This window comes from Osmerus mordax, chromosome 14 (assembly GCF_038355195.1).
Source record: "Osmerus mordax isolate fOsmMor3 chromosome 14, fOsmMor3.pri, whole genome shotgun sequence".
NCBI lineage: Eukaryota > Metazoa > Chordata > Actinopteri > Osmeriformes > Osmeridae > Osmerus > Osmerus mordax.
The window spans coordinates 14690882-14714733 of record NC_090063.1 but is presented as its reverse complement, the minus strand read 5'-3'; the positions used below and the strand labels follow the sequence as shown (position 1 = coordinate 14714733).

General features: G+C 49.1%; 1 protein-coding gene across 2 annotated transcripts; it reads left to right on the top strand.

Annotated features, from left to right (window-relative positions):
* Nucleotides 1–221: 221 nt before the first annotated feature.
* tjp2a (tight junction protein 2a (zona occludens 2)) lies at nucleotides 222–22854 on the top strand. 2 transcript variants are annotated; one of them, XM_067250566.1, is made up of 24 exons: nucleotides 222–367; nucleotides 4877–5015; nucleotides 10297–10350; nucleotides 12248–12372; nucleotides 12676–12778; nucleotides 12990–13731; nucleotides 13963–14066; nucleotides 14467–14620; nucleotides 15768–15879; nucleotides 16281–16411; nucleotides 16787–16871; nucleotides 17010–17160; nucleotides 17388–17496; nucleotides 17611–17830; nucleotides 17980–18164; nucleotides 18296–18391; nucleotides 18768–18847; nucleotides 19134–19344; nucleotides 19543–19643; nucleotides 19828–20049; nucleotides 20348–20449; nucleotides 20681–20944; nucleotides 21452–21537; nucleotides 21785–22854. In XM_067250566.1, the coding sequence occupies exons 3-24, from the start codon at nucleotides 10306–10308 to the stop codon at nucleotides 21948–21950; spliced, it is 3594 nt and encodes a 1197-aa protein (XP_067106667.1). In that variant the 5' UTR covers nucleotides 222–367; nucleotides 4877–5015; nucleotides 10297–10305; the 3' UTR covers nucleotides 21951–22854. The 2 variants fall into 2 exon arrangements, with proteins under 2 accessions (XP_067106667.1, XP_067106666.1); XM_067250565.1 differs by having other exon boundaries at nucleotides 10294–10350.
* The last annotated feature ends 998 nt before the right edge of the window (nucleotides 22855–23852 follow it).

Below are 23852 nucleotides of genomic sequence, written 5' to 3'. Positions count from 1 at the left end.
AACCAATAGACCAACTATTATCAGATTATAAAATATATTATTGAGTATACCTGCATGTGCCTAAACCATCTAACAAGAATTGTATTTATTTTTCAAACAACAATAAATGACTCATGTTGGTCGAAACTGCACCTCCTCCCCCCCCCCTCTATGGTCACGTGGTGTGCAGGAGGTACGATTCACCTGCATTTTCCAAAACCACGCCTTTACCTGCTAGAACCAGGAAATCCAAGGCCTTGGCGACAGACTTCCCTTGTGTTTACAACTATCTCGGGTGTGGAATTATTGAAAAGTCGGATTAAAGAGTATTTTTTCAAGCAGCCTACTTTTTAGGCGCAAATAATTTACCAACTTCGACCTCCACTCGGTACGTATCACGCTTTCCTGAAAATTCTTTTTATGAGTAGTCACTGAGTAGTCACTCACTAGGCACACTTGAGTAGCCTTGTATGGTAATCGAATGTTAGCGTTCACTGTGTTTGGTTTCAGTCAGACTTTTATAAAATAGTCGTATTTCCTGTAATGAATGGTGAGATTTAAGTTTTCATACAAAGGCCCGTGTGTTTTTACGTTTTCTCTAAATCTACGCGTAGAAATGAGTGACATTAGTTCCGAGGACGTTGTTCACTGTTGCTTTTGTTGCTTTAATCCAGTTTGTTCACAGTATTACGGATTCAGTCTTGTTTGAACATGAGTGAGTTACCAGGCTATTTCTGTTGGCAACCATGCAGGGCACGATTGAAGTGTTTTGGGGTCAGGTTGAGCAACTCTGCTCAATTTGTTTAGCTATTGTTGAGTGTTTCTCCTTTTGTGTGACAGGTCAAACCGCGTAGGCCTCAGTGAAACTACACATGCGAGTTTAGGTGTATCCTGAGGGGCCACAATCGTGTGGCGGCGTCAATCGCTCTGCTCTAGGTTAGTTATCAATGGGCAAGCCTGGCTTTGTATCGGTAAATGTATGGTCGACGACAGGGCAAGCCTTTATCGGGGTCTGAACAGGTGTGTGGTACTGCAGGTTTAGGCGTGAGATAGTGAATGAATATTAGGGGCCGTTTAGGAAATAATTCCGACTGTCCTTACACAAACACATATTAAATACACGTTAACATATGAAATGTTCACACATGCATTCATACTACTGAAAACGTACATATGCATACATATGAAATGCTCGCACAGATGCATGTGAAACACGTTCACCCACTCTCTTATATGAATCGTTCAAATCATATAAGGATGAGTAAGAAGCTGTGCAACAAAAAAAAAAGCCTTTGAAAAAAACGTCATCATCATCATTGATGAGTACTTAATGAGGACTACTATACTTTAGCCTAGAGCTTTAAGGCTACCCTGCTCTAGGCTTCTCTGTTCTCCTCGCCCCCCCCTTTTTTTTTTAAAGGTTGAAACAATTTCTTCGAAAAAAAGTTTTGAAAGGTCAAGCATCGTATCTTAATAAAAAATTTGCGCGCGTGCACTCACGCACGCAGTGGCATGTGTCGCTCCGTCTGTCTTAACACGTTAATGACAAATTTATGGTATTGCGTAATGTAGTAGGCAGCATAGTAATGCTATGATAATGCAACACGTGCGGAGTGACAAGGGCTAGGGCATCATTCTTCTTATGTAAACGAATTAAAGACAACCAAACAAGGGATAACCACTCCCCCCCCCCCCCCCTATCCAGCTTTCCCATTAGGGCTCCTTAAGAGTTCGAGTTACACAGAAATGCACTCGGAGGTGATGTTCTATTCAAACAACGCTTTTGTTTGTGTGTCCTCCATCTCAGGCTCAGGGTACTTCCTACCGATTTGACATGAATATGGATTTTAGTTATTATTTTATGAGCAAAGAACAGAATTTGAAACACCATTTCCCCCCTAGAGCCACCATGGTGGCTCAGACATCACAGATTAAGGATTAGGTTTTTGATCCCTCCACAAAATATTGCAGTGCTGGGATGTGTCTAAAATGTTTCCTATATCCCAGGTTTAAGATGTGTCCAGGGGAAATGATTTGATTCGATGAATGGTATTTGGAGTAAACAAACAAAACATTTTCTTCACCCTCTTTTGGTGGTTCTGAATGTCCAGATGGGTTTACCTCTGGCTTACCGGTTTAATGTGATAGTCAGCGATTACAATATGTACAAGACATATTCTGATATTTGGGAGTTTAGTGTGATGACAGGGCGTGTGCATGTGAGTGTGTGTGTGGCTGTGTACCGTGACAGGGCTCCAGCTGGTGAGCTCTTCCAGAGAGTGACAGAGGTTACAGGATTAGGGTTGTCGTAGTCGTCGTGTGCCGACATCCCCTCTCCACGGATGCCCATGCATGTCCCTCCTCCTGAATTTGCTTATCTGATGCTCCTATACAATGTCTGATTTCTATAGGTCCAGGCCTCGCATGCTGATCTGCTGAACGGAATAACTATATAGGGTTTATGATTCTACTGTACAGCGGATAACCGGATCAGTGGAGAGCGAGCCCATGTGAGGCCGTTTCCCTGTGCCGCTCATGCCCGCCAGACTTGGTCCGTGTTCAAGGCAGTGCTGTTAAACATCTCCATGTTTTTTCGTTACCTAACCACAACCAAACAGAGGCGGTTATTTATAGACTCACTGTTTTTTTGGGTCTTTGGAGCTCTTAGGGATTTCGGTGCCCTGCTCTTTGGCAGGGAGGTCTGCCCTTCCCAAGGCTAGTCCAACTCAGTAATCCAGACGTTCAAGCCACTGGAATATAAATCCTAGCGAGAGCTGTGATTGGCTGGCAGCCGGCTGGGCGTTGTGTGTTTGTGTGTTTGTCACGGGACACGGTCGCGTGCTGTCAGCTGGTGACGCAGAACACAAGACACAACCCCCGAGCATGTGTGTGTTGATGTGTGTCCATGTGTGTGTTTATTTAATAGTATGAAAATGTTAGTTTGTGATATGGTAGGAGGGTTTGGGGAGGGTAGCAAAGGCTACATTAGAGGCGTGTGAGTGTAGTAGATGGGGAGGTCCTGGGTGTTAATGGACAGGAATACTAAACCTGCAAGGGGATTATGGGAGGATGGGCTGGGAGCGATGCATGATCTGTCGGGACTTAGTACCACAATTATCCTGCCAGCAGCAGCACCCGAAACAGGGTTTTCATTAGTGTAATGTTCAGAGATCTCCCAGGGTTACGTAACAGCGATCCCCCCACCTCTCCCTTGCGGCTCCGCCCACCGCAACGTGGATGTTGTTTGCCTTTTTTTTTTTTTTTGTCTCTTTGGGAAAACCAAATGGACATCCTTCGGAGGGGGGCGGAGTCAGGTGGGCTGTGAGGGGCGGTGCCCTTGCCGTAGTAGTCGTGGGCAGAGCAGAGAGGGGATCGTGCTGAAGATGAGTGTGTGACGGTGGCGAGCGAGCGCAGCAGTGACGGGGACAGCCGAGCGCGAGGAGATGTCTTGGGGTTTTATCATAGTGCTCAGGGCCTGGCAGTGAGATGTGTTAGAGCAGAGCCAGTGAGAAGGGTTGTGGGACCGAGCTGTATGAAGTGGAGGAATAGGATTAGTCTTAAAGATGAAGTTTAAGAAGTTCATCACAATCATGCAGGCGGCCATGGGGGTGGTCCCCCTCAACAAACGAGAGCTGCTGCCACCGGGCAGGAAACTGTGGAGACCGCCGGCGTGAGTGTGTGTGTGTGTGTGTGTGTGTGTGTGGGAGGGTGGGTGGGTGCGTGCGTGAGTAATGACGACCTACAAGTTCCTTCATGTGTTTGGAATCTGCAGAACTGCATTTGGTTTTGTTGAACTACATTTCATGGATATTCTCATTGCTGCTTGAAGCGATTCCACATTTTTTATTGGAATGTTAGTCTCGATACTGTTGATCAATGCCTTGCTTTTAGAATGTTCCTCACGGTTCAGCGTTCTTTAGACTGTTCTTCTCTGTTCTTAACATTCTGTATTGTTCATCATTGTTCCACATTCTTTAGAGTATTCTTCGCTGTTCATTGTTCTTTAGAACGTTTTTCGCGGTTCATTGTTCTTTAGAATGTTCTATGCTGTTGGCATTCTTTATGTTCACTGTAGAGTGAAGGATGTTCAGCTCAGTGTAACAGTGCCTGCAGGTCATAGTAAAGCTGTACTGTATTTGTGAGCAGTCCTACTGTATCTGTAAACATAGCAGATTATATCACAGGCCTTCTGTACCAGCTCTCCTTAGATGACCCAATGTATCATCACTCACTGTGCCATGTCGTATAACTGTACATGGAACAAAAGGGGATGGTTCCGTGGAACAGAGTTTTATTGCAAATCCAGAGGTTCTAGATTGAAACCCCTCCCCCACTCCTGGATGTCACTGGATATAAATCTGCTAAATTAATGTCATTTGGGCGCTGATGATGGCTGACTGTCCACTGCTTCCCAGCAGCTGCTCAGGTCTGGGACTAAGGGGGTTAGTTGGAGAGCCACACCACACGCTGGTCATATGGTCACAGGTCCCATCAAGGTCAACCGCTTTTTTTAATTCACTCTGGTTCTGAGTCCAAGCATATGTTGCACAATGCTGTTCCATCTTCACTCAGACACTGCTATCCTGCCCAGTGTTTCTTAGTGTGTGTGTGTATCTACACGTGTGTGTGCGTTGCATTGCATTGTTTTGTGTGTGGGTCAGTGTTGGTCTGGTCAAAGCAAAGGTGATATCTGTGTTACCTCTTTTTTCCAGTGAACCGGATTTGGGGTTGAACTGAAACAGAGAAAAACAATCTCTGTTTTTCACATTATCTTTGCTGTTTTCATCAAAGCTATATGAAAAGTCGTTTTTGACCACTGTTCCAAGTTTTTTACGTTTTTAAGTGTATCAATGCAGACCACATTTCCTATGTAACAGTCGTTTTCCTGTTTCCGTAGTGACCAGCCCAGTAGAGACCAGTCCAACACCGACCTGTTCCGGTCCAGCTGTTCCTGGGACAGATTCTACTGGACCAAAGAAGCCCAGCACCTCTACCTCGGTCGTCTCTCTGCACCAAGCTACTCTGCTATTCTGAGGGTACCTCTCGAGCTCCCTTCATCATCTTCACTGGGCTGTCTGTGTGGTCTGCCTTCCAGCAGTGCCACGGCTTGGTTAGCTTGGACTGGTTTCACAGCCCAGCTAAATTAAGCATGGTAGTTTATTGGAGTAATCTCCATGGGAAAGGCAGACTGAGTTATTTGGATGCATGCTTTTGTACCGTCATAGAAATAGGGTAAATCTGTGTGGAATGTCTGTCTCTTATCTTTCTCCACTTGCTCATGTTTGCTTCTGGCAATGTGCCCAAGGCCCTTGTCCTCTTGCCCTGGTTTGAACACTACTGCTCCTTGCACACACGTCCCACACACTGCCTTTCCCTTTTTTCCCCAGCGCAAATTCACATACACACACACACACACACACCATAACCAAGCATTTGAACCAGGAAAGCTAGTCTTCTTGCTGTACTGGGAAGCAGCTGTTTGGACAGACTATTCTAGAGCCGCCCAACCCTGTTCCTGGAAAGACACTATTGATGTTATGTTTATTGCGCTATTGGAATGGCAGAGATTGCTCTACGGTACTATCTCTCATTTAGTATCTCATTGTGCTTAAGAACTGATACTGTGTGTGTTATGGCGAACACAGAGGTATTTTAAAAGGCAAACAAACTATCTAACTTGGTTATAGGAACTGAAGTGCATTTATTCTCTAAACATTGAACACATTCAATCAGACTCATTTGGCAAGAGTTAACACAGTCTTGGGGTGACCGAATGTTCTTTGATGGACAACATTTCAAATGAATGGGCATATGAGTAATACGTGGGTTTATTATAAACGGGATGTTTTTTTATAATCTTGTTAAAATATAAAAAAATGTTTCAACCCCGTTGTTGTATTTGGTACATTATGTGGCTTAATGTGGTCGCCTGGGGCGCTCGTGCTCACTATGGAAAATATGCCGAAAAGTGTTATTCGACAACGAATCTTGTTTAAGACGAGTTTCAGCCGTGTTACCGGTCTCCATGTGTGTCCCTTCTGTACTGCGGAAACAGCAGTAGCGGTCATTTAGTTTTCGAGTCCTTTACGTCGGTGTGACAGTGCATGATGCCCGTTAATGGAGGGAGACTGTTCTCTTTGAGCAGATATGAGACTCAGTATTTTAAAGTAAGTAGTCGATCATTTTTTCATTTGAGTACTCACTTGGTCTAAAGTGTAAAATATAAGTGCGTTATAATCTTTCTCTAGTTTTGGTGTGTATTCACTAAAGAGACGTTTCAAAAAAGTCACGAGACCGAATGGAAAGCCTGTTGGATCCACCTGCTCCCAAAACTGGAGGGTCCCTCAGTTCTAAGCTCTTGTTTCACTTTATCTGATAATAGTTGGCTTATTATTGTGCTAGTAGGCAGCTTTTTTGAGGAAAATCCGTTTAGGGGTTTGTGGTGTTCGTAGCTTATGTTGCAAAATATGTGTCGAGCGTTTTGATTGTGGTTGAGGATGACCGCGGTTGCTTGCAAAAGGCAGAACTTATTCATTTTTTAAACTGGTTTAACGGCACTTGTTTTAAGTTAACCTTGTACTAATCTTATCGTTTTCCGCCTAAATTAAATATCGGCCTGCTAAAGGTAAAACAGCATTTTTTTAATAGCCTGTAGCTTTTTCTGTTTCAACTAGAGGGCGCACTGTTACAACTAATTCATGGTAGTTTTAAGGTCATGAGGTGAGCAGATTTTCAAGCAGTGCATGGTTTGGTAGATAAATCTAGACCCGGTTGTTCTGTATTATCTTATGTTTAATCAACAAGTGTGTTAGTATGTTGAAAAATGCTGTGTAACACGTGGCACACGTAATGACCATACAAAGTGTGGATTTCAATTGCGTCTACTTGCATGGTTTTATGTCTACAGTATTATGTCAACTTGGTTGTGGCCCGTTGCGTGTGTAAGCGAGTGTGAGAGAGAAGAGAGAACTGCATGGTCTTTTGTCCATGCCAGTGACTGATTTGAGATTAAAGGCTGTGTTCCGTCTAAGCCTGACCCATGAGTATAGGCCGCCTTCTGCTGTTTCATTCATTTGACAATTTAAACTCTCGTTTTCATCACTGAAACTGTGATGGTGAGTAAATTCTTGCGTAATTCCCAGAGAGGGCACGACTTCAGACGGTTCATCATTCAGGGTAATGAATGAGGAGAGCTGTAAGCCTGTTACTTGCCTCACCACCAGAGGGCAGCAGCATTCCCACTGTTCATCCCTGAGATGTGACCATGCCCTGACAGGAGAGCAACGCATTCATTTAGGAGACGCTTTTAACCAAAGCGGTGACAGAGGGGGATTTCAACCTGCAACCTTTAGTGCTTCAGTCAAATGCTCTACTACTGAGCTACACCCATACTTCAGTTGAACACGGCACAGGAGTACAACTCCACACAGCTACAATGTAATACTGCAGTTGAGATGTTATCATTGCACTCTGTCTGGTAAATGCAGACCGTTCATCTTCCCACAAAGTCAAAACACCTCTCAAGTTGCAAACTTGGTATCAGTATAGTCAAAGTCAACGTTTTAGGGGACATGAGCATTTTTGAGTGGAGGGAGTTTTCTGTGACACGGCACATGTAGTTGTTTAAAAACAAAACAAAAAAACAAAGCATGACCAGTACCGGTATACCGTGCAACACTAACGACCAGTACCGGTATACCGTGCAACACTAACGACCAGTACCGGTATACCGTGCCACACTAACGACCAGTACCGGTATACCGTGCAACACTAACGACCAGTACCGGTATACCGTGCAACACTAACGACCAGTACCGGTATACCGTGCCACACTAACGACCAGTACCGGTATACCGTGCAACACTAACGACCAGTACCGGTATACCGTGCAACACTAACGACCAGTACCGGTATACCGTGCCACACTAACGACCAGTACCGGTATACCGTGCAACACTAACGACCAGTACCGGTATACCGTGCCACACTAACGACCAGTACCGGTATACCGTGCAACACTAACGACCAGTACCGGTATACCGTGCAACACTAACGACCAGTGTTGAAGCTCCTGAGATGGAGCTGCTTCTGAAGGGAAGCCTCAGGAGGACACAAGCTGGACCGAGAGGAGCAGACACTGTTGGGAGGTTTCCTAATCCCATCCTCCTGAAGTGTGTGTGGTATCTGCGTGTGTGTTTTCCTGAATATTTCCCTGCCAGATTTCCTTTTATGGTGTGTTTCACAACGGCCATGTGGCAATACCCTCACTCTGAATCACAGGTAGCAGGGTTTCCCCTAGGTTTACAGCTTTGGGGGGGTAGCCATGTAGAGACATGGTCTCCTGACCATGTAGAGACAGAAATGACATTCCGTTGTGTACATAAGATAAATAACATAAGGCCATTTAGTTTGTTTAATAAAAGAGCAAGCTATAGACATGTTTTATAGGAAAGGTAACCTTAAATGACTTGTTTTCTGATCTGGCGCTATAAGGGGGGGGGGCAGGGGGTGCCATTGGGGGGGCGGGGCGCCCCCCTAATATAATGGTAGGGGAAACACTGGGTAGTGTCAATAGTATTGCTTTTCTGACAACCTGCCCACACACACACACACACACTGACAGACCACACTACAGACTAGATACACGCAGTTCCCTCATGTTGAGTCATGTCAGAAGGGTGTGGTCGTTTCTATCAGGAGTTTCCCTTGACTCCTTCTCATCTGTTCTGTAAGATGCCCAAGATGTGGGTTACACTTCAGATCTGGCAACCTGGATGCCCCCCATTTCAACAAGATGCACAAGAGAAGTCAGCAGAGCCAAGCTTTTACATTAGTTTATGCTCAGTAAAAATGTCAACTTATCCAAACAGTTTGACGCTGAGCATCGTAGTCTAGGATCCATGTCTGGGTTCACCTTATAGTTTGATACGACAGATTCCTGGTTAACAGATGATTTTCAGTTAGTGTACTAATCTGTGTGGGATGAATGCTTGCGATTTATATTGTGTATGTTCTATTTTCATTCAGTGGCGCATCATTGTGTGTGTGAGAGAGAGAGCGTTTGTGACAACAAGCATGATTATCGGTGTTATTGTTATGCACGGGGTATGTTCAGTGTATTTTAATCATTTGCGTGTACACGCCAGTGTGTGTGTTTGTGTGCATGCAATTGTGTGACAGTTTGTGTATGGCATTGCTTGAGAGGTAGAGTTTATGCGATTGTGTGTGTGTTTACCCTGTCTCTGGACGGTGGGATTTGCTCTGAATGTAGGCCATCAGAATCCCTCTTACGTCAACAGCAGGCAGGCAGGCAGATGCAGGCAGGAGGGAGGAGGTGGCTCTGAGGCTGGGCTGTGGAGGAGCTGGAGGGGCACAGCCTAGCAGAGCACCACTGGAGGTAGAGAGAGACGGACAGATAGAGAAAATCAGATAAAGACGGGCAGACAGACAGATAGACGGACAGACAGACGGACAGGAAGGAACATGAAGACGGTCCTCCACCTGCACAGGAAGTGGGCCCACACTGTGAAGGCCATTCGCATCCTGCAGGGGCTTGTAAGTGACTGGCTCGCCATTAGAGAGGCAGACAGACAGGCAGAGAGACAGACGGACAGGAAGGTGGTTTGGTGGAGAGACAGGTAGACCAATGCTGTGTGTTGCTGGGAAAAGTGAGGGAAGTTGAACTGTGGTTGAGTTTTTGAGGAGTGGGTGAGTGGACAGCTGACTTGTCTAGAGTCTAGTCAGTTAGGTAAAGCCAAAAGGTTGTGTGTGTGTGTGTGTGTGTGTGTTGTGTGGGTGAGATGTCAGATGGCTCGTCTCGTTCGTTAGGTAAGCTGAGTGTGTTCAGTGGTGTGAATCATTGCAAGCTGTACAGCGGCGTGTGTGTGTGTTACCTGTCTATTGTTTTAAGCATTTTCCAACTTATTTTAAAATAAGTTGGAAAAATGCTGAAGGCAGCACTAGGGCACTAAGCCTTTCCACACTGGTCTAGCTCAGAGTTTTCCACCCCTGGTCCTCGGGCTTCTCTGCCCTGCATGTTTTCGATGTTTCCCTGCCCCAACACACCTGGTTCAGATGAATAGTTCATTATCAACTCAGCAGAAGTGTGTTAACAACCTATTCATTTAAACCAGGTGTGTTGGAAGAAGGGAAACATCAAAACCATGCTGGGCAGGGGGTCCCACAAGGACCAGGATTGGGAACCATTGTTTTATCAGTTTCACCATGGCTTCCATGTGAAGGTACCAGTGAAATGTGTGTCTGGAACCCTCCCCCCTCCTGGCTGGTTGACGTGCCTGTGTCTCTCTCTCCCAGCAGAACCCAGTCATGGAGGAGACGGTGTGGGAGCAGTACACTGTGACGCTGCAGCGGGTGAGTCTGACTTCACGCCCCTACACCTCCTTCTCCTCCTCCTACACCTCCTTCTCCTCCTCCTACGCCTCCTCCTCTTCCTCCTCTTCCTCCTCCTCTTCTTCCTCCTCTTCCTCCTCATCCTCCTCATCCTTCTCCTACGCTTCATCTTCCTCCTCATCCTCCTCCTCTTCCTCCTCATCCTTCTCCTACGCTTGATCTTCCTCCTCATCCTCCTCTTCCTCCTCTTCCTCCTCATCCTTCTCCTACGCTTCATCTTCCTCCTCATCCTCCTCTTCCTTCTCTTCCTCCTCTTCCTCCTCATCCTTCCCCTACGCTTCATCTTCCTCCTCATCCTCCTCTTCCTCCTCAGTCTCACTGGCTCTGTGCCGCCTTCCAGTGCCATCCCTATCCACGAGTGGGTTATTTTTTCAAAATGGCCACGTGCATATTGTTTTTCTTGGCTCCAAAGTTGAGAGGGAGCCTCAGGTGTTTGAGTGTGTATGGACGTGTAAGCCCAATCTGAGCCCAGAAGTGTATAGGTGTGTGACATGCATTTGAAGCACGGCCACGCTGTGCGGCAGATGGGTAACAGTCCGCTGTAGTGAGAGCCTGGTATAGTACTATATCACTGTTACTGCTGTAATGCTGCCTTTTCTATGTTAATACTGATAGCAGTCATGTTTGTCGACTTTAGCATGACTTGCTGTCTAGTGAACTGGATCACCGTGCTTTCCAAGATCATGTGACCCTGTTTCCTTCGCACGCACACACTCAACACATGTGTCCTGCCTGCTTAATCATGCTGATCTCATGTCGGTTCATGTTCTGAGATTCTGCTCCTGGAAAGCCGCTCTCCTCCACTTCCCTGACCCCTGCCCTCTGCCAGCTGTCAGCGTGTCACTCTCCTCCTTCCATCCATCATCTGTCCTCTGTCCTCATTTGACCAAGTTCTTCTTTGACTACAGTCGTCTTGGTATTCTCGTCCTCTGCCTCACGCGTCACTTTCCGTTTATGTATAAGCGAGCTTTCCTACTTTCACTGCCAGTCGCTTTTTCTCTTCATCATTTATCATTCTCTTGTTCTCACTCCTGCTTTTCTTTGTAGTTCCATCGCTCTTTCGTTCTCTCTCCCTCCCATTCTCTCTCTCTCTTGTTCTCTCTCTCTGTCTCTCACTCTCTGTTTCTCCCTGACCATCTGGCCTAGGAACAGATGTGCCGGGTGGTTGTTTTATTACAGATGGGGAGAGAAGGGGAGGGTGATGGGGGGGGAGAGAGAGGGTGATGGGGGGGGAGAGAGAGGGTGATAGTTAGTACAGAGAGGGGGAGGGTGATGGGGGGGAGAGAGAGGGTGATAGTTAGTACAGAGAGGGGAGGGTGATGGGGGGGGGGGGGGGGGGGGGGGGGGGAGAGAAGGGGAGGGTGATAGGGGGGAGAGAGAGGGTGATAGTTAGTACAGAGAGGGGAGGGTGATGGGGGGGGGGGGGGGAGAGAAGGGGGAGGGTGATGGGGGGGAGAGAGAGGGTGATAGTTAGTACAGGTGGGGGAGAGAGGGGGAGGGTGATAGTACAGAGAGGGGGAGGGTGATGGGGGGGGGGGGGGGGAAGAGGGGGGGGGTGATGGGCTTCATCAAATCTCTTGCTTTAATCTCTAGCCAAAGCAGGAGCAGGTACACACTACCGGGCCAGGCTAGGGGTGGGCGAGGAGCATCAGGAACACACACACACACGCAAAAGTACACCTACACACAGGACACGTGCAGATATACACACATACACACACACACACACACACACACACACACACTGAAGACCAACAGATTATCATCTGACAATAGTAATGTACGCACATTCATTAGTTCACAGACAGTATCTCTCTACAAACACAGTTCAGCACAGTGTATGTATGTCTCTTAACAGGACCCTAAAATGGGCTTCGGCATTGCGGTGTCGGGGGGGCGGGACAACCCCAACGACGACAGCGGAGAGATGTCCATAGTGGTGTCTGACGTGCTGCAAGGAGGGCCTGCTGATGGTCTTCTATTGTACGTACCTCCTGTCAATCAACCTCAGGGACATAGCATGATTGGTTGTCTTACTTGTAGCTTAGTTTTGACCTTGTGCTCTGCTGTCACAGTGCTCTACCTCCTGAGCTGTCATAACAATAATCCTAAATAATGTATTAATTTAGCAGATACTTTTATCCAAAGCTATGTACGGTAAAAAAAAACATTATCTCTTGACTTGCAGTCAAGTGCTCTACCATTGAGCCCCACCCTCATCTACATGTTACTCTTGATTCAGTCTGGATCACGTCAAGCTGCGTCTATTGTTTGTGTGTTGTGCAGTGAGAGTGACCGTGTGATCCAGGTCAATGCCACATCCATGGAGGGCGTTTTCCACAGCTTCGCTGTACAGACCCTCAGGAAATGTGGAAAAGTAGCCAAGATAGTAAGTTCTGTCTGTCAATTATGGGAGTTCAGAATCTGTGTTTTGTAAACTGTCAGTGTGGTGGTTTCTTAATTCTGTCCATAGTCTGATAGTTAAGGTTAAAGACTGTGTCAGTCTCGTAGTTTAGAAACTGTTGAAAGTTAACCTTAGTGACGCATGGAAAAAGTGTGTTTCGTGTCATCGACCGGACGTGCTTTTTGAATCCCAATAGACGGTCAAGCGGCCGCGGAAGGTTCCGGTGAACTTGAAGCGTGACCCCTCCCCCGACGACCGCGTGTTCAGCAACGACTACAACGACGACTACGACCAGGACCGCCGCAGCCTGTACAGCAGCCGCAGCGGCCTGCCCGACCGCGACCGGGACCGCGACCACAGCCTGGAGCGGGTCGGAGGCTACACGGACTCGGGCTACCAGACCCGAGAGAGGGACTACGGCCGCGAGGACCGGGGCCGGAGCACGGAGCGCGACCTCGCCCCTGACCGCGCTTTCAGACGAGACGGCAGCCAAGGTCGGACTCTGGACCGCGACCACAGCCCCGACCGGCGCTATCGCAGCGACCGCGCGCTGGACCGCAACCACAGCCCCGACCGGCGCTATCGCAGCGAACGCATGCTGGACCGTGACCACAGCCCCGACAGGCGGTACAAAAGCGACCGCACGTTGGACCGCGGCGAGAGCCCCGACCCGCGCTACCGAGGGCCTCCCAGTCCCGACCGCGACCGCGGCCGTGACCACAGCTTCGAGCGCGGTCGCATCCCCAGCGACCGCGACCACAGGAAGTACGAGGCGCGACAGGAGGAGCCGATGAGGAGGGCCGGCAGCAGAGAGCGCCTGGAGCGCTCCCCGTCGCCCCCCACCATGCCCATCCCCATGGCCTGCCCCCCCTCACGCGACCACGACCCCCTGGAGAAACCCCTGAACGTGCTGCTGCTGAAGAACAGGCCCAACGAAGGTCAGTGCTCTGCCTCTGGAATGTGGGGAGGGGTAGACCTTAGTGGTACTCCGTCTGACTACAGATCTACATGTCCCAGGGTCTGTTCTCTAACGTCTAACCCAACGGGGATGATGCTTTGTATACTAGTGTGACCTGAAAAAAACATATTCTCTAACCGTTATGGTTAGTTGGTTTGTTTTCCCAGACCATGTTCAAACGTGTGTGTGTGTCTGTGTGATGTGTTTGTAGAGTATGGCCTTCGACTGGGCAGCCAGCTGTTCATTAAGGAGATGACCAGCACAGGCCTGGCCTGCAGGGACGGCAACCTCCAGGAGGGGGATATCATCCTGAAGGTAGGCCCCAGACACAGCTGCCCCGCCCGGGGCTGGAGGGACACGTCTGCCCCTCTGGACTGACCTGGAGATTTATCTGTTGTTCTACCTGGTCTTTCTTCTCCCTTTCCCTGCACTGCCTCTCTCCATCTCTTTCTTCTACTCTCTCCGTCTCTCTCTCTCCTCTCTATCTCTCTATCTCTTCTTACTCTGTCCGTCCCTCTCTCTATCTCTTCTTCTCTCTCTCTCACTCTCTATCTCTTCTACTCTCTCCGTCCCTCTCCCTCTGTCCCTCTATCTCTTCTACACTCTCCATCTCTCTCCCTCTCTCTCTATCTCTTCTACTCCCTCTCTCTCTCTCTCTCTCTCCCTCCATCTCTCTTCTACTCTCCATACCTCGTCCCCTCCCTCCCTCCCCCAGATAAACGGCACGGTGACAGAGAACCTGTCCCTGGGGGACGCGGGCAGGCTGATTGAGAAGTCTCGCGGCCGCCTCCAGCTGGTGGTCCAGCGTGACCGGCGGCAGGTCCTGATCCGCATCCCGCCGCTGGCCGACAGCGACTCTGAGATCGATGGTGAGAGACCCACCGCCACACTCCGAGCCAGCTGCTCCTACCCCATGTGACCGCCCCTCTCTGAACCCGTCCAGCCCGTCACTCTCCGTGTCCCGTCGTAACTGCCTAGAATAACATGTAAACGGAGGGGGGGGGGTTCTAACCGGAGTGTGTTTGAGGGAAGGCCATGCATGTGTTCCTCTCTGGTGTGTCCTTTTTGTGTTTCTGTTGTTTTGTGTCTGATAATAAAACCGAAAAAAGGTCACACGCTCTGTAACACTCACCCTTCATATTTTTCTTTTATGTTGTTTGGTTTCTGTTATTTCTGAATAGTTCTCTGTTCAGCATTGACATAGACTTTCATTTGTTTGGAGATTAAATGACACATCTGTGTATTTACATCTGAGCTGGGGCAGACCTGCTCTACCTCAGCACCGCACAATAAAGACAATAGCCTCTCTACTGATTGGTTTTGGCAGTTTTTAAAAGTATCACGTGTTATTAGCACACCCTGTGATTGGCCCAGGCGTGACTGGGGGAGAGGGGGGGGGGGTAGAGAGCAGAGCTGATCCTGGGCCCTGTGGGGGGCTTCGCTTCAGTTATTTGTGACCCACTTTATTTGATTTATGGATGTGTGTGTGGGAAACTGTGTATGACTGAGAGCTTGGGTGTGTGTGTGGGAAACTGTGTGTATGACTGAGAGCTTGTGTGGGTGTGTGAGATTGTGTGGGAAACTGTGTGTGTGCGTGTGGGCGCGTGTGGGCATAGTAATGTAATCCACATTTATAATCCGGCAATTGGATATGAGGGAATTTCATTATGTTCTGGTCCGGAAAGAAGCGCCTGTGTGCCTGGCCTGTTCTAAGGTTTGGACAGGAGCAGTGAGGTTCTATTGAGACACGGGGTTAGGGTTAGGCTCAGCTGTCAGATACGCTGGCCTGGCTGTGCTTTGGTTTGACCTCTTTCCCTCTGTCGCTTTCTCTCTCTCTCCTCGTGACCAGTATTGGGTGGATATTACCTCTATCCCCCTCCCCTCTCCCTCTGTTTGGGGTGAGATACTGCTCGCTCGCTCTCCCTCCCTCTCTTTCTCTGGAGTGTCTGTGGTCAGCTCCATATCCACCTGGCAGAGTGATGAGTCCTAACACGCCGGTGACGTTCTGTGTTCCAGATATTTCCGAGATCGAGTCGTACCGCTCCTACTCGCCGCAGGACGACCGGCGCGCCGTGCCCTCCGACCTGTCCTCCCACTCCTCCAATGAGAGGCTCCGAGAGAAGCCCAGGTGAGCAGTCACTTCCTGCTTCCTGACGTCAACACTGGAGGAACACTCAGACTACACTGCCCTCCCAAAGACACTCACTGCTCTGAGTAGAACTGAGACTGAAACTGAATCGCTTCAAAGCATTAAAAAATTTAAAAAATTATCGCAGGCACATGTGTTTTCATGTGGGATGGTAACACAGTTTATTCCAGTACACAGATATTAAACTGTTACAGCACTGTAGCTGTGTTGGTCTACTGTACTTCAAACATCGCATTTTGCATCACCAGAGTTAGGCTTGTTAGGGTCGTTTAAATGTAGTTTAGTTTGAGTTTTTAATAGTTTACAATAATCGGACCTAATAGTCTATAATATATACTGTCGATGTACGAACTTGTCACATGATCACTATACCACATCAGGGACGATCCTCCTAGCCGCCTTGCGAAGATGGGTGCCAAGGCAACGCCTTTCAGAGTTCCAGACCGACCTGTGGATGACATACCTCCCCTGCCTGCTGAGAGGGAGGAGCCTCGCCCGGACACGCCCCCAGGTGCCCAGACCGGCTCTCTCCTCAGAACACGTGTAACCCTGTACCACGTATGAACACATAAGGGATTAGAACCAACACACCATCACATAAGGGATTAGAACCTAGCTAGAACCACGTATCAGCTCTAACATACCAGGACAGTGTTTCCCACAGAATGTGTTGTATTTGTGGCGGTTGGCAGGGGCGGAGCTAGACGTTGTAAAAATGTGGAGCTCAGCCCAAACCTATGTCCTAGTATCAGTTAGATGTGAGTGTAGATAGGGACAACAAGCAGTGCGAGCGAGAAATGTATTTGCATTAATTTGAGCGCTAAATAGTTTTTGGAGCTTTACGTAATACAAACCTGGACTTATATTGTTATGTTTTCCTCCACAGCACCTGTTGTCACTGTTGCTCCCAAACTGCGTGCCGCCCCCAAGACCCTGCTCAAGCCCAGTCTGGAGGACCTGGAGATCTATGGGTGGGTGTGTGTTGTCAGAATGGCGAGTGTGTGTGTGTGTGAGAGACATACTGTGTAGTTGTGTGTGTGTGGTTATATGACGTGCTGTACTTGTGTGACCTACCTTCATGATCTGTGTGTGTGTGTGTGTGTCTCCAGGCCCAACACAGTGATGGTGCTCTTCCAGAAGGGGGAGAGTGTGGGTCTGAGGCTGGCCGGGGGGAACGACGTGGGCATCTTCATCGCTGGCGTCCAGGAGGACAGCCCTGCCGAGCTGGAGGGGCTACGCACCGGGGACCAGATCATGAAGGTACACACACACACACATCATGAACGTACACACACACACATCATGAAGGTACACACACACACACATCATGAAGGGAGACACACACACACACATCATGAAGGGAGACACACACACACACAGAGATCATCAGAACGATCATGACAGATAGACCAGGGTCACACACTAACCATGGCGCCCCTGTGTGTGTGTGTGTGTGTGTGTGTGTGTGTGTGTGTGTGTGCGCTCAGGTGAACAGCATGGACTTCAGAGGGATGGTACGAGAGGATGCTGTGCTTTACCTGCTGGAGGTCCCTAAAGGAGAGGAAGTCACTATCCTGGCCCAGAGCAAGCCCGAAGGTGTGTTAGGCCTCCCGGCTGGGCACACGTCACACACATTACCAATCACTTGATGACCCATATTAGACAGTCCAATCGGGAATCAGAAGTAGTGTTTGTGTGTTTGTGCTCCAGTCTACCAGGACATCCTGGCCTCAGGCAGAGGAGACTCCTTCTTCATCCGGACACACTTTGAGTACGAGAAGGAATCCCCCCAGAGCCTGCCCTTCTCCAGGGGAGAGATCTTCAAGGTGGTGGACACGCTGTACGACGGCAAGCTGGGAAACTGGCTGGCCATTCGCACGGACAAGGACAACCAGCTGCTGGAGAAGGGCATCATCCCCAACAAGAGCAGGTGTGTGGGGGGAGTGCATAGTGTGAGAGAGAGAGTGTTAGTCTGTGTGAAAATGGATGCTTGTGAGCGTGTGTGAGTAAATATGTATACAGTGTGTGTGTGTGTTTACATCTTCAACAAGTGTTTGACCTGTTTCTCCTCCCTCCCAGAGCCGAGCAGATGTCCAACGTCCAGAACGCCCAGAGGGTAGCAGCCAACGACAGGGGAGACTTCTGGAGGCTGCGAGGTCAAAGGGCGGCCAAGAAGAAGGACCTGCGGAAGAGCCGGGATGACCTGACGGCCACGCCCCTCACCACGCGCTTCCCCGCCTACGAGAGGGTGGTCCTACGAGAGGGTGGGCCAAGAGACGCCGTCCCAGCCCAGCTGGAGAGCATTCCCACAAGAATACTGTCACTCGTTTAGTAGATGTTTTTTTTTCCAAAGGGACTTGCAGTAACACTTTCACATGATCTTGTTTGTCCTCAGCTGGCTTCAGAAGACCTGTGGTGCTCTTCGGACCCATCGCTGACGCCGCCAACGAGAAACTGGCCAATGACCTTCCTGAGGAGTTTGTCATAGCCAGTGAGTGACTGCTTTGTGGGTGTTTTTCTGTTGTACTGGGTCTGGAGGTGTGAGGGCTGGGTTGTGTGTGTTTCTGGAGGGGTGAGGATGGGTTATGTGGGTTTCTGGAGGTGTGAGTTGTGTGTGTTTCTGGAGGGGTGAGGGTGGGTTATGTGTGTTTCTGGAGGGGTGAGGGTGGGTTATGTGTGTTTCTGGAGGGGTGAGGGTGCGTTATGTGCGTTTCTGGAGGTGTGAGTTGTGTGTGTTTCTGGAGGGGTGAGGGTGGGTTATGTGTGTTTCTGGAGGGGTGATGGTGGGTTATGTGTGTTTCTGGAGGGCTGACGGGTGGGTTTTTGCGAGGCTGTATGTGACTGCTGGGTTTGTGTGTTTCTAACAGAGACTGAGCCCAAGGATGCTGGCAGTGAGAAGTCCTCAGGGGTGGTGAGACTGAACACCATCCGACAGATCATCGAACAGGTAAGACGCCCCCACCACCATCATCATCATCACCATCATCAGCCTCTTGAACTTACAGCAACCACATTCTCACAGCAACCACATTGTCACTACCAACATGTCTAATTTCCCTTAGCCACCTCATCCTCTTGGCTTACCTTTCACAAGCCACATTATGTCCACGCCCTCCAGCCCCGCCCTCCAGCCTCGCCCTCCAGCCCCGCCCTCCAGCCCCGCCCTCCTCCCGTTCTTCACATCAGTATCATCATTAACAGGCAACTTATTATCCTTGTCTCCGCGCCCTCAGGACCTCCACGCCCTCCTGGACGTGACCCCCAAGGCAGTGGACACCTTGAACTACACCCAGTGGTACCCCATCGTGGTGCTCCTCAACCCGGACAGCAAGCAGGGCGTGAAGGCCATGAGGAACCGCCTGGTTCCCGGCTCCAACCGCAGCGCCCGCAAGCTGTACGAGCAGGCGGTCAAGCTGAGGAAGACCTGCGGACACCTCTTCACCTGTACGCCCCTCCCTCCCCCCCTCCTCCTCCCTCCTGGACACTATTCACGTTATTCATTTAGCAGAAACTCTGGCAACACTTTACGTTAAGGTTACATTAGCTACCATGTAACTACGTAGCTGTAGCTATAGTAGCTGCATTGTGGAGACTCAGGAATTGTTGTCATGTGTAGACTGATGCCTTGTCTTCTCTGTCCAGCTACTGTGGATCTGAACTCTGTGAATGATGCCTGGTACGGAAGCCTGAAGGACTCAGTCCGAGAACAGCAGGAGAGAGCTGTGTGGGTCTGTGAGGGCAAGGTACGTTTGTGCTTGTGTGTGTGTGTGTGTGTGTGTGTGTGTGTGTGTGTTGTAACTGATTCCGTCATTGAAAGCTGTGTTTTTGATCATTTTGTAATCACCTCTCTTACTCTCTTCCTCCTGTTCTACCTGTCCACCCCTCCCTCTCTCTTTTTTTTCCTCTCTCCCCCTCCCTCCCTCTCAGCTGGATGGCTCAGAGGAAGACCTGGATCTCCATGACGACCGAATGTCCTACCTGTCGGCCATGTCAGCTGACTACCTGAGCATGGACAGCCGGCTGACCAGCGACTTCGAGGACACGGCCGACGAGGGCGGGGCTTACACTGACAACGAGCTGGACGAGCCAATGGACGAGCCGCAGGTGTCGGCCATCAGCCGCTCCTCGGAGCCCGTGCTGCCAGAGGAGGTGGGCCTAAACACCTGTCAATCATGCCGTCAACCGCCTGTCAATCATCTGTCAGTCACGTGTCACTCAACGTCAAATGGTCACTGTGTCGTTCTATGTGACGTGTGAGATTCGTATGGATGGTTTAGACTCTCCTAGCTGTGCGTTACTTCTACCATCTTTCTAACTCCCATAAAGACCCATCATCTAGACCCGTCATCTAGTCAAACATGTCCTTGTCATGGTTTTAATGTTGTGTTCACACATAGAGAGTGATTGTGTTCATCCAGTGTTTCCGTCTTCCCCCTGCCCCCTGTAGAAGCCCCACCCTGTCCCCCCGGCACGCATGAGGAGGTCTGGGAGCAGGGAGGTCCTGAGAGACCCCAGCCCTCCCCCCTCCTTTGTCCCTGAGCCCCCCAAGGTGAGACGTCTCACCCTAAACCTCTCTCTCTCTCTCTTACCCTCTCTCTCTCAATGACCCCAGACCTCACCCTAACCCACATCTCATTTCAACCTTAACCCTAACCCACACCTCACCCCAACCTTCACCCACACACCACCTAACACTCAACCCAAACATCACCCCGAATGTTGCCCTGTGGGGCGTGTCTACTAACACCTCCCCTCCTATTGGTCCGGGTGGTTCTCCCAGGTGAGGGTCCGTGACTCCGCCCGCGGCTACGACTCCCACTCCAGCAGCACCATCAGCAGCGAAGCCCCTGGGGGCACCAAGCCGGCTCCTCCCCCCGTGGCCGTCAAGCCCAGCCTCCCCCACCTCCCCCAGGCTCCAGCCAGCCAGGGCGGGGAGGACCCGGCCAGCCGCTCCTTCATGGGGAAGGTGAAGGCCTTCGAGCAGATGGACCACCTGGCCCGGGCCCAGAGGATGCTGGAGCTGCAGGAGGCCGAGCAGGCGCGGGTCAGTACCACCTGCTTCTCCTCAGTACCGCCTGCTTCTCCTCAGTACCGCCTGCTTCTCCTCAGTACCACCTGCTTCTCCTCAGTACCACCTGCTTCTCCTCAGTACCGCCTGTTTCTCCTCAGTACCGCCTGCTTCTCCTCAGTACCACCTGCTTCTCCTCAGTACCGCCTGTTTCTCCTCAGTACCACCTGCTTCTCCTCAGTACCACCTGCTTCTCCTCAGTACCGCCTGCTTCTCCTCAGTACCGCCTGGGACTCCCCAGCCCTGCTGGCGGGGGAACACGGAGAACATACGGGGATCATAAACCGAGAGACTAAACTTACTTCTCTTTCTTTTCACTCTTTCTTTTCTTTCTCTCTTTCTTTCTTTTCTGTTGTCTGCTCTCTTACTGTCTTGCTCTGTTACTTTATTTCTCTCCCTCTTCCCTCTCTTTCTCTCCATCTGTCCATCTCTCTCTCTCTGTGTCCTCCCTCCTCCACGCTCTCTCTCCCTCTCTCTCTCTAGTTGGAAATCGCCCAGAAGCACCCAGACATCTATGCGGTCCCAATGAAGCTGCCCAAGCCCAACCTGAACCGCCCCCAGCCCATAGGGTAAGACCACGCCAGCCTCGCACTCACAGCTAGCCACAGCACCCAGTCCACAGGGTAAGACCACGCCAGCCTCGCACTCACAGCTAGCCACAGCAGCTCCAACATTGAGTCTTTTGACCTTTTGAGGAATTGCATTGAAACAGACATAGGAAGATAGTTTCATATTTCAGAGAGAATACGCGCTGTAAGTGCGTTGCATGTGATGAAAGGATCCAAGAGCTCTCATGTGTCCTGCTGTGTCTCTCAGGTCCAGCTCCAACCCCGAGCCCCAGAAACCGCCCTCCAGGCCCCCGTACTCCGAGTCCCGCGGCCAGTACCATGACGACGAGGAGGCGTACCGGCGCCAGCTCGCCGACCAGACTAGACGTGGTTACTATAGCAACCCGCAAAAATACAAAGACACAGAGCTGTAGAGTTTGAACAGACGCCTGCCTAAGATCCACCTTCTTCTGCTTCTCCTCCAATCAGGGACTTGCTGTGTCCGAAAAGTCTTTTAGATATGATTGGACGAGGACGTGTCCTGTGCTCTGTTAGCCCCGCCTGGTGGCGGGTCGAGATATGACCAGATTCTAATGTGTCTTAACCGACGGTACTGATCTCTACCAGGCCATTTCTCCTTCTCCCTGGCCTCTCCGAGTCATCACAAATGCTTACTGATGGAAGTCGCTTACCCTGTAGAGTCTGTATGTATGTGTGCCCCACTGTTGTTATTTTTATAAACCTGACATTTTCAGTGTATTTATCTTTTACTTTCCATTCACGTATCCGATGCAGTATAAAACAGCTTATGCAACTAAATTTAGCTACAGCTGCACTTTGTGATCTGCCAACGCTTGGCTAGAAGCTGGAGTGTTTGTCTTTATGTTTCTAATGTTACTTCATCCATCCAGATATATTGTGTTCCTCCGTGTTGAGGGGTGGTGCTTATGGATCTTCTGTATGGGAACCAGCACGTTTTAAAATGCCTTACAATCTGAAAGCTTGGGGATGTCCGTTCACTGAAAGGACAAGCAAGCATGAAGCTCTTGGTTTATGTTGTAACCATCGGGTATGGTTTGAGAAAAAAAAATTAAATAGCAGTTTTATTTCTTTTTTTTGTGTATTAGTTTCATATGATCTGAGACAGTCACTGTTCTGGCGTCTCCTGCGCGTATACTATATATATATATATATGCGCATATACTCAGAGACACTCATCTTTTTATACCAGAGAATCACGATATACGTCTTCATGTCTGTTTCTTTATACTGAATGTTTGATTCTTGATCGATCCGAGTACTCAAATTTCTGGAATAAATACAAATAAATAATTGTTACTCGTGTCTTTTATTGTTTGAAAGCCAGACAGTTGTTATTCATATTCTGCCTGACCCAGGGGGCCCTGAGGTTCACACCAGGTGTGGATGACTTTTTACAACCGTCTCTGGAGAAGGTGATCCCTCACTGAATGCATCGGTTCTTCCTTCCCCAACTCTACATATCACATGACGGGAACATGAACAGTTAGATTTATGTTGCCCAGAACTCCTGTGTGGCTCTCATTATACATTTACATTGTCATTTATCAGACGCTCTTATCCAGAGCGACTTACAGTAAGTACGGGGATGGTTGGAGTCACACAATCGCTAAAGGTCATAGCTTAATGCTTCCTTGTAGCTTGTAACTAGCCTAGTTATACATGTTAGGGTTAGTTGTTTTGAAGCTTTGTTCCAATAAGAAAAAAGGGTAATATTTCTGAAGTATTTTTTACTTTTACATGGGAAACATTTGACCAGGAGACAACAGGAGGGTTAATATTTAACAGAATATTGAATTGGGGAACATGGGACCCGGGGAACTTAGAAATGCTCCTGTGTTGGGTCAGTATGTGGCTTAGCACACGTGTTCTGCTTACATTGTTTTACAACCACCAACATCTGGAGTTTGCTCTATGCTAGGGCAGTGTGCAAGTACTGTAATACAATTTTGGATCCAAAATGTTCACCCCCAAAAATAAATATTGGTGAATAAAAAAGTCTCCAACACAGCGCACAAATTAAGTGGGAAACATCTGTATAAATACAAGTTCAGTAAACAAATAGAAAAAACTTTGGAAAGCCTGACCTTCACCTTAGCTAGTTCGTAAATTAGCTTAGCATAGTTGACACACGCCACTCATCTCTACTCCACGCTATTTTGGTCCAGTTAACAACTCGTCTTTCAGATGACCAAAAGTTAAAACCTAAATGTTTAATAGCAGTAATATAAGTACATTCATAGGACTCAAATACCAAAGATATTCCTTACTTTCTACACCGCCCTCTAAATATGCTC

Excerpts from the sequence above, each read along its gene's own strand:
- tjp2a (XM_067250566.1), top strand. The coding sequence starts at position 10,306 with ATGGAGGAGACGGTGTGGGAGCAGTACACTGTGACGCTGCAGCGG. Across the intron at positions 13,732-13,962 it reads GAAGAACAGGCCCAACGAAG|AGTATGGCCTTCGACTGGGC; the intron begins GTCAGTGCTCTG and ends ATGTGTTTGTAG. Across the intron at positions 21,538-21,784 it reads AACCGCCCCCAGCCCATAGG|GTCCAGCTCCAACCCCGAGC; the intron begins GTAAGACCACGC and ends TGTGTCTCTCAG.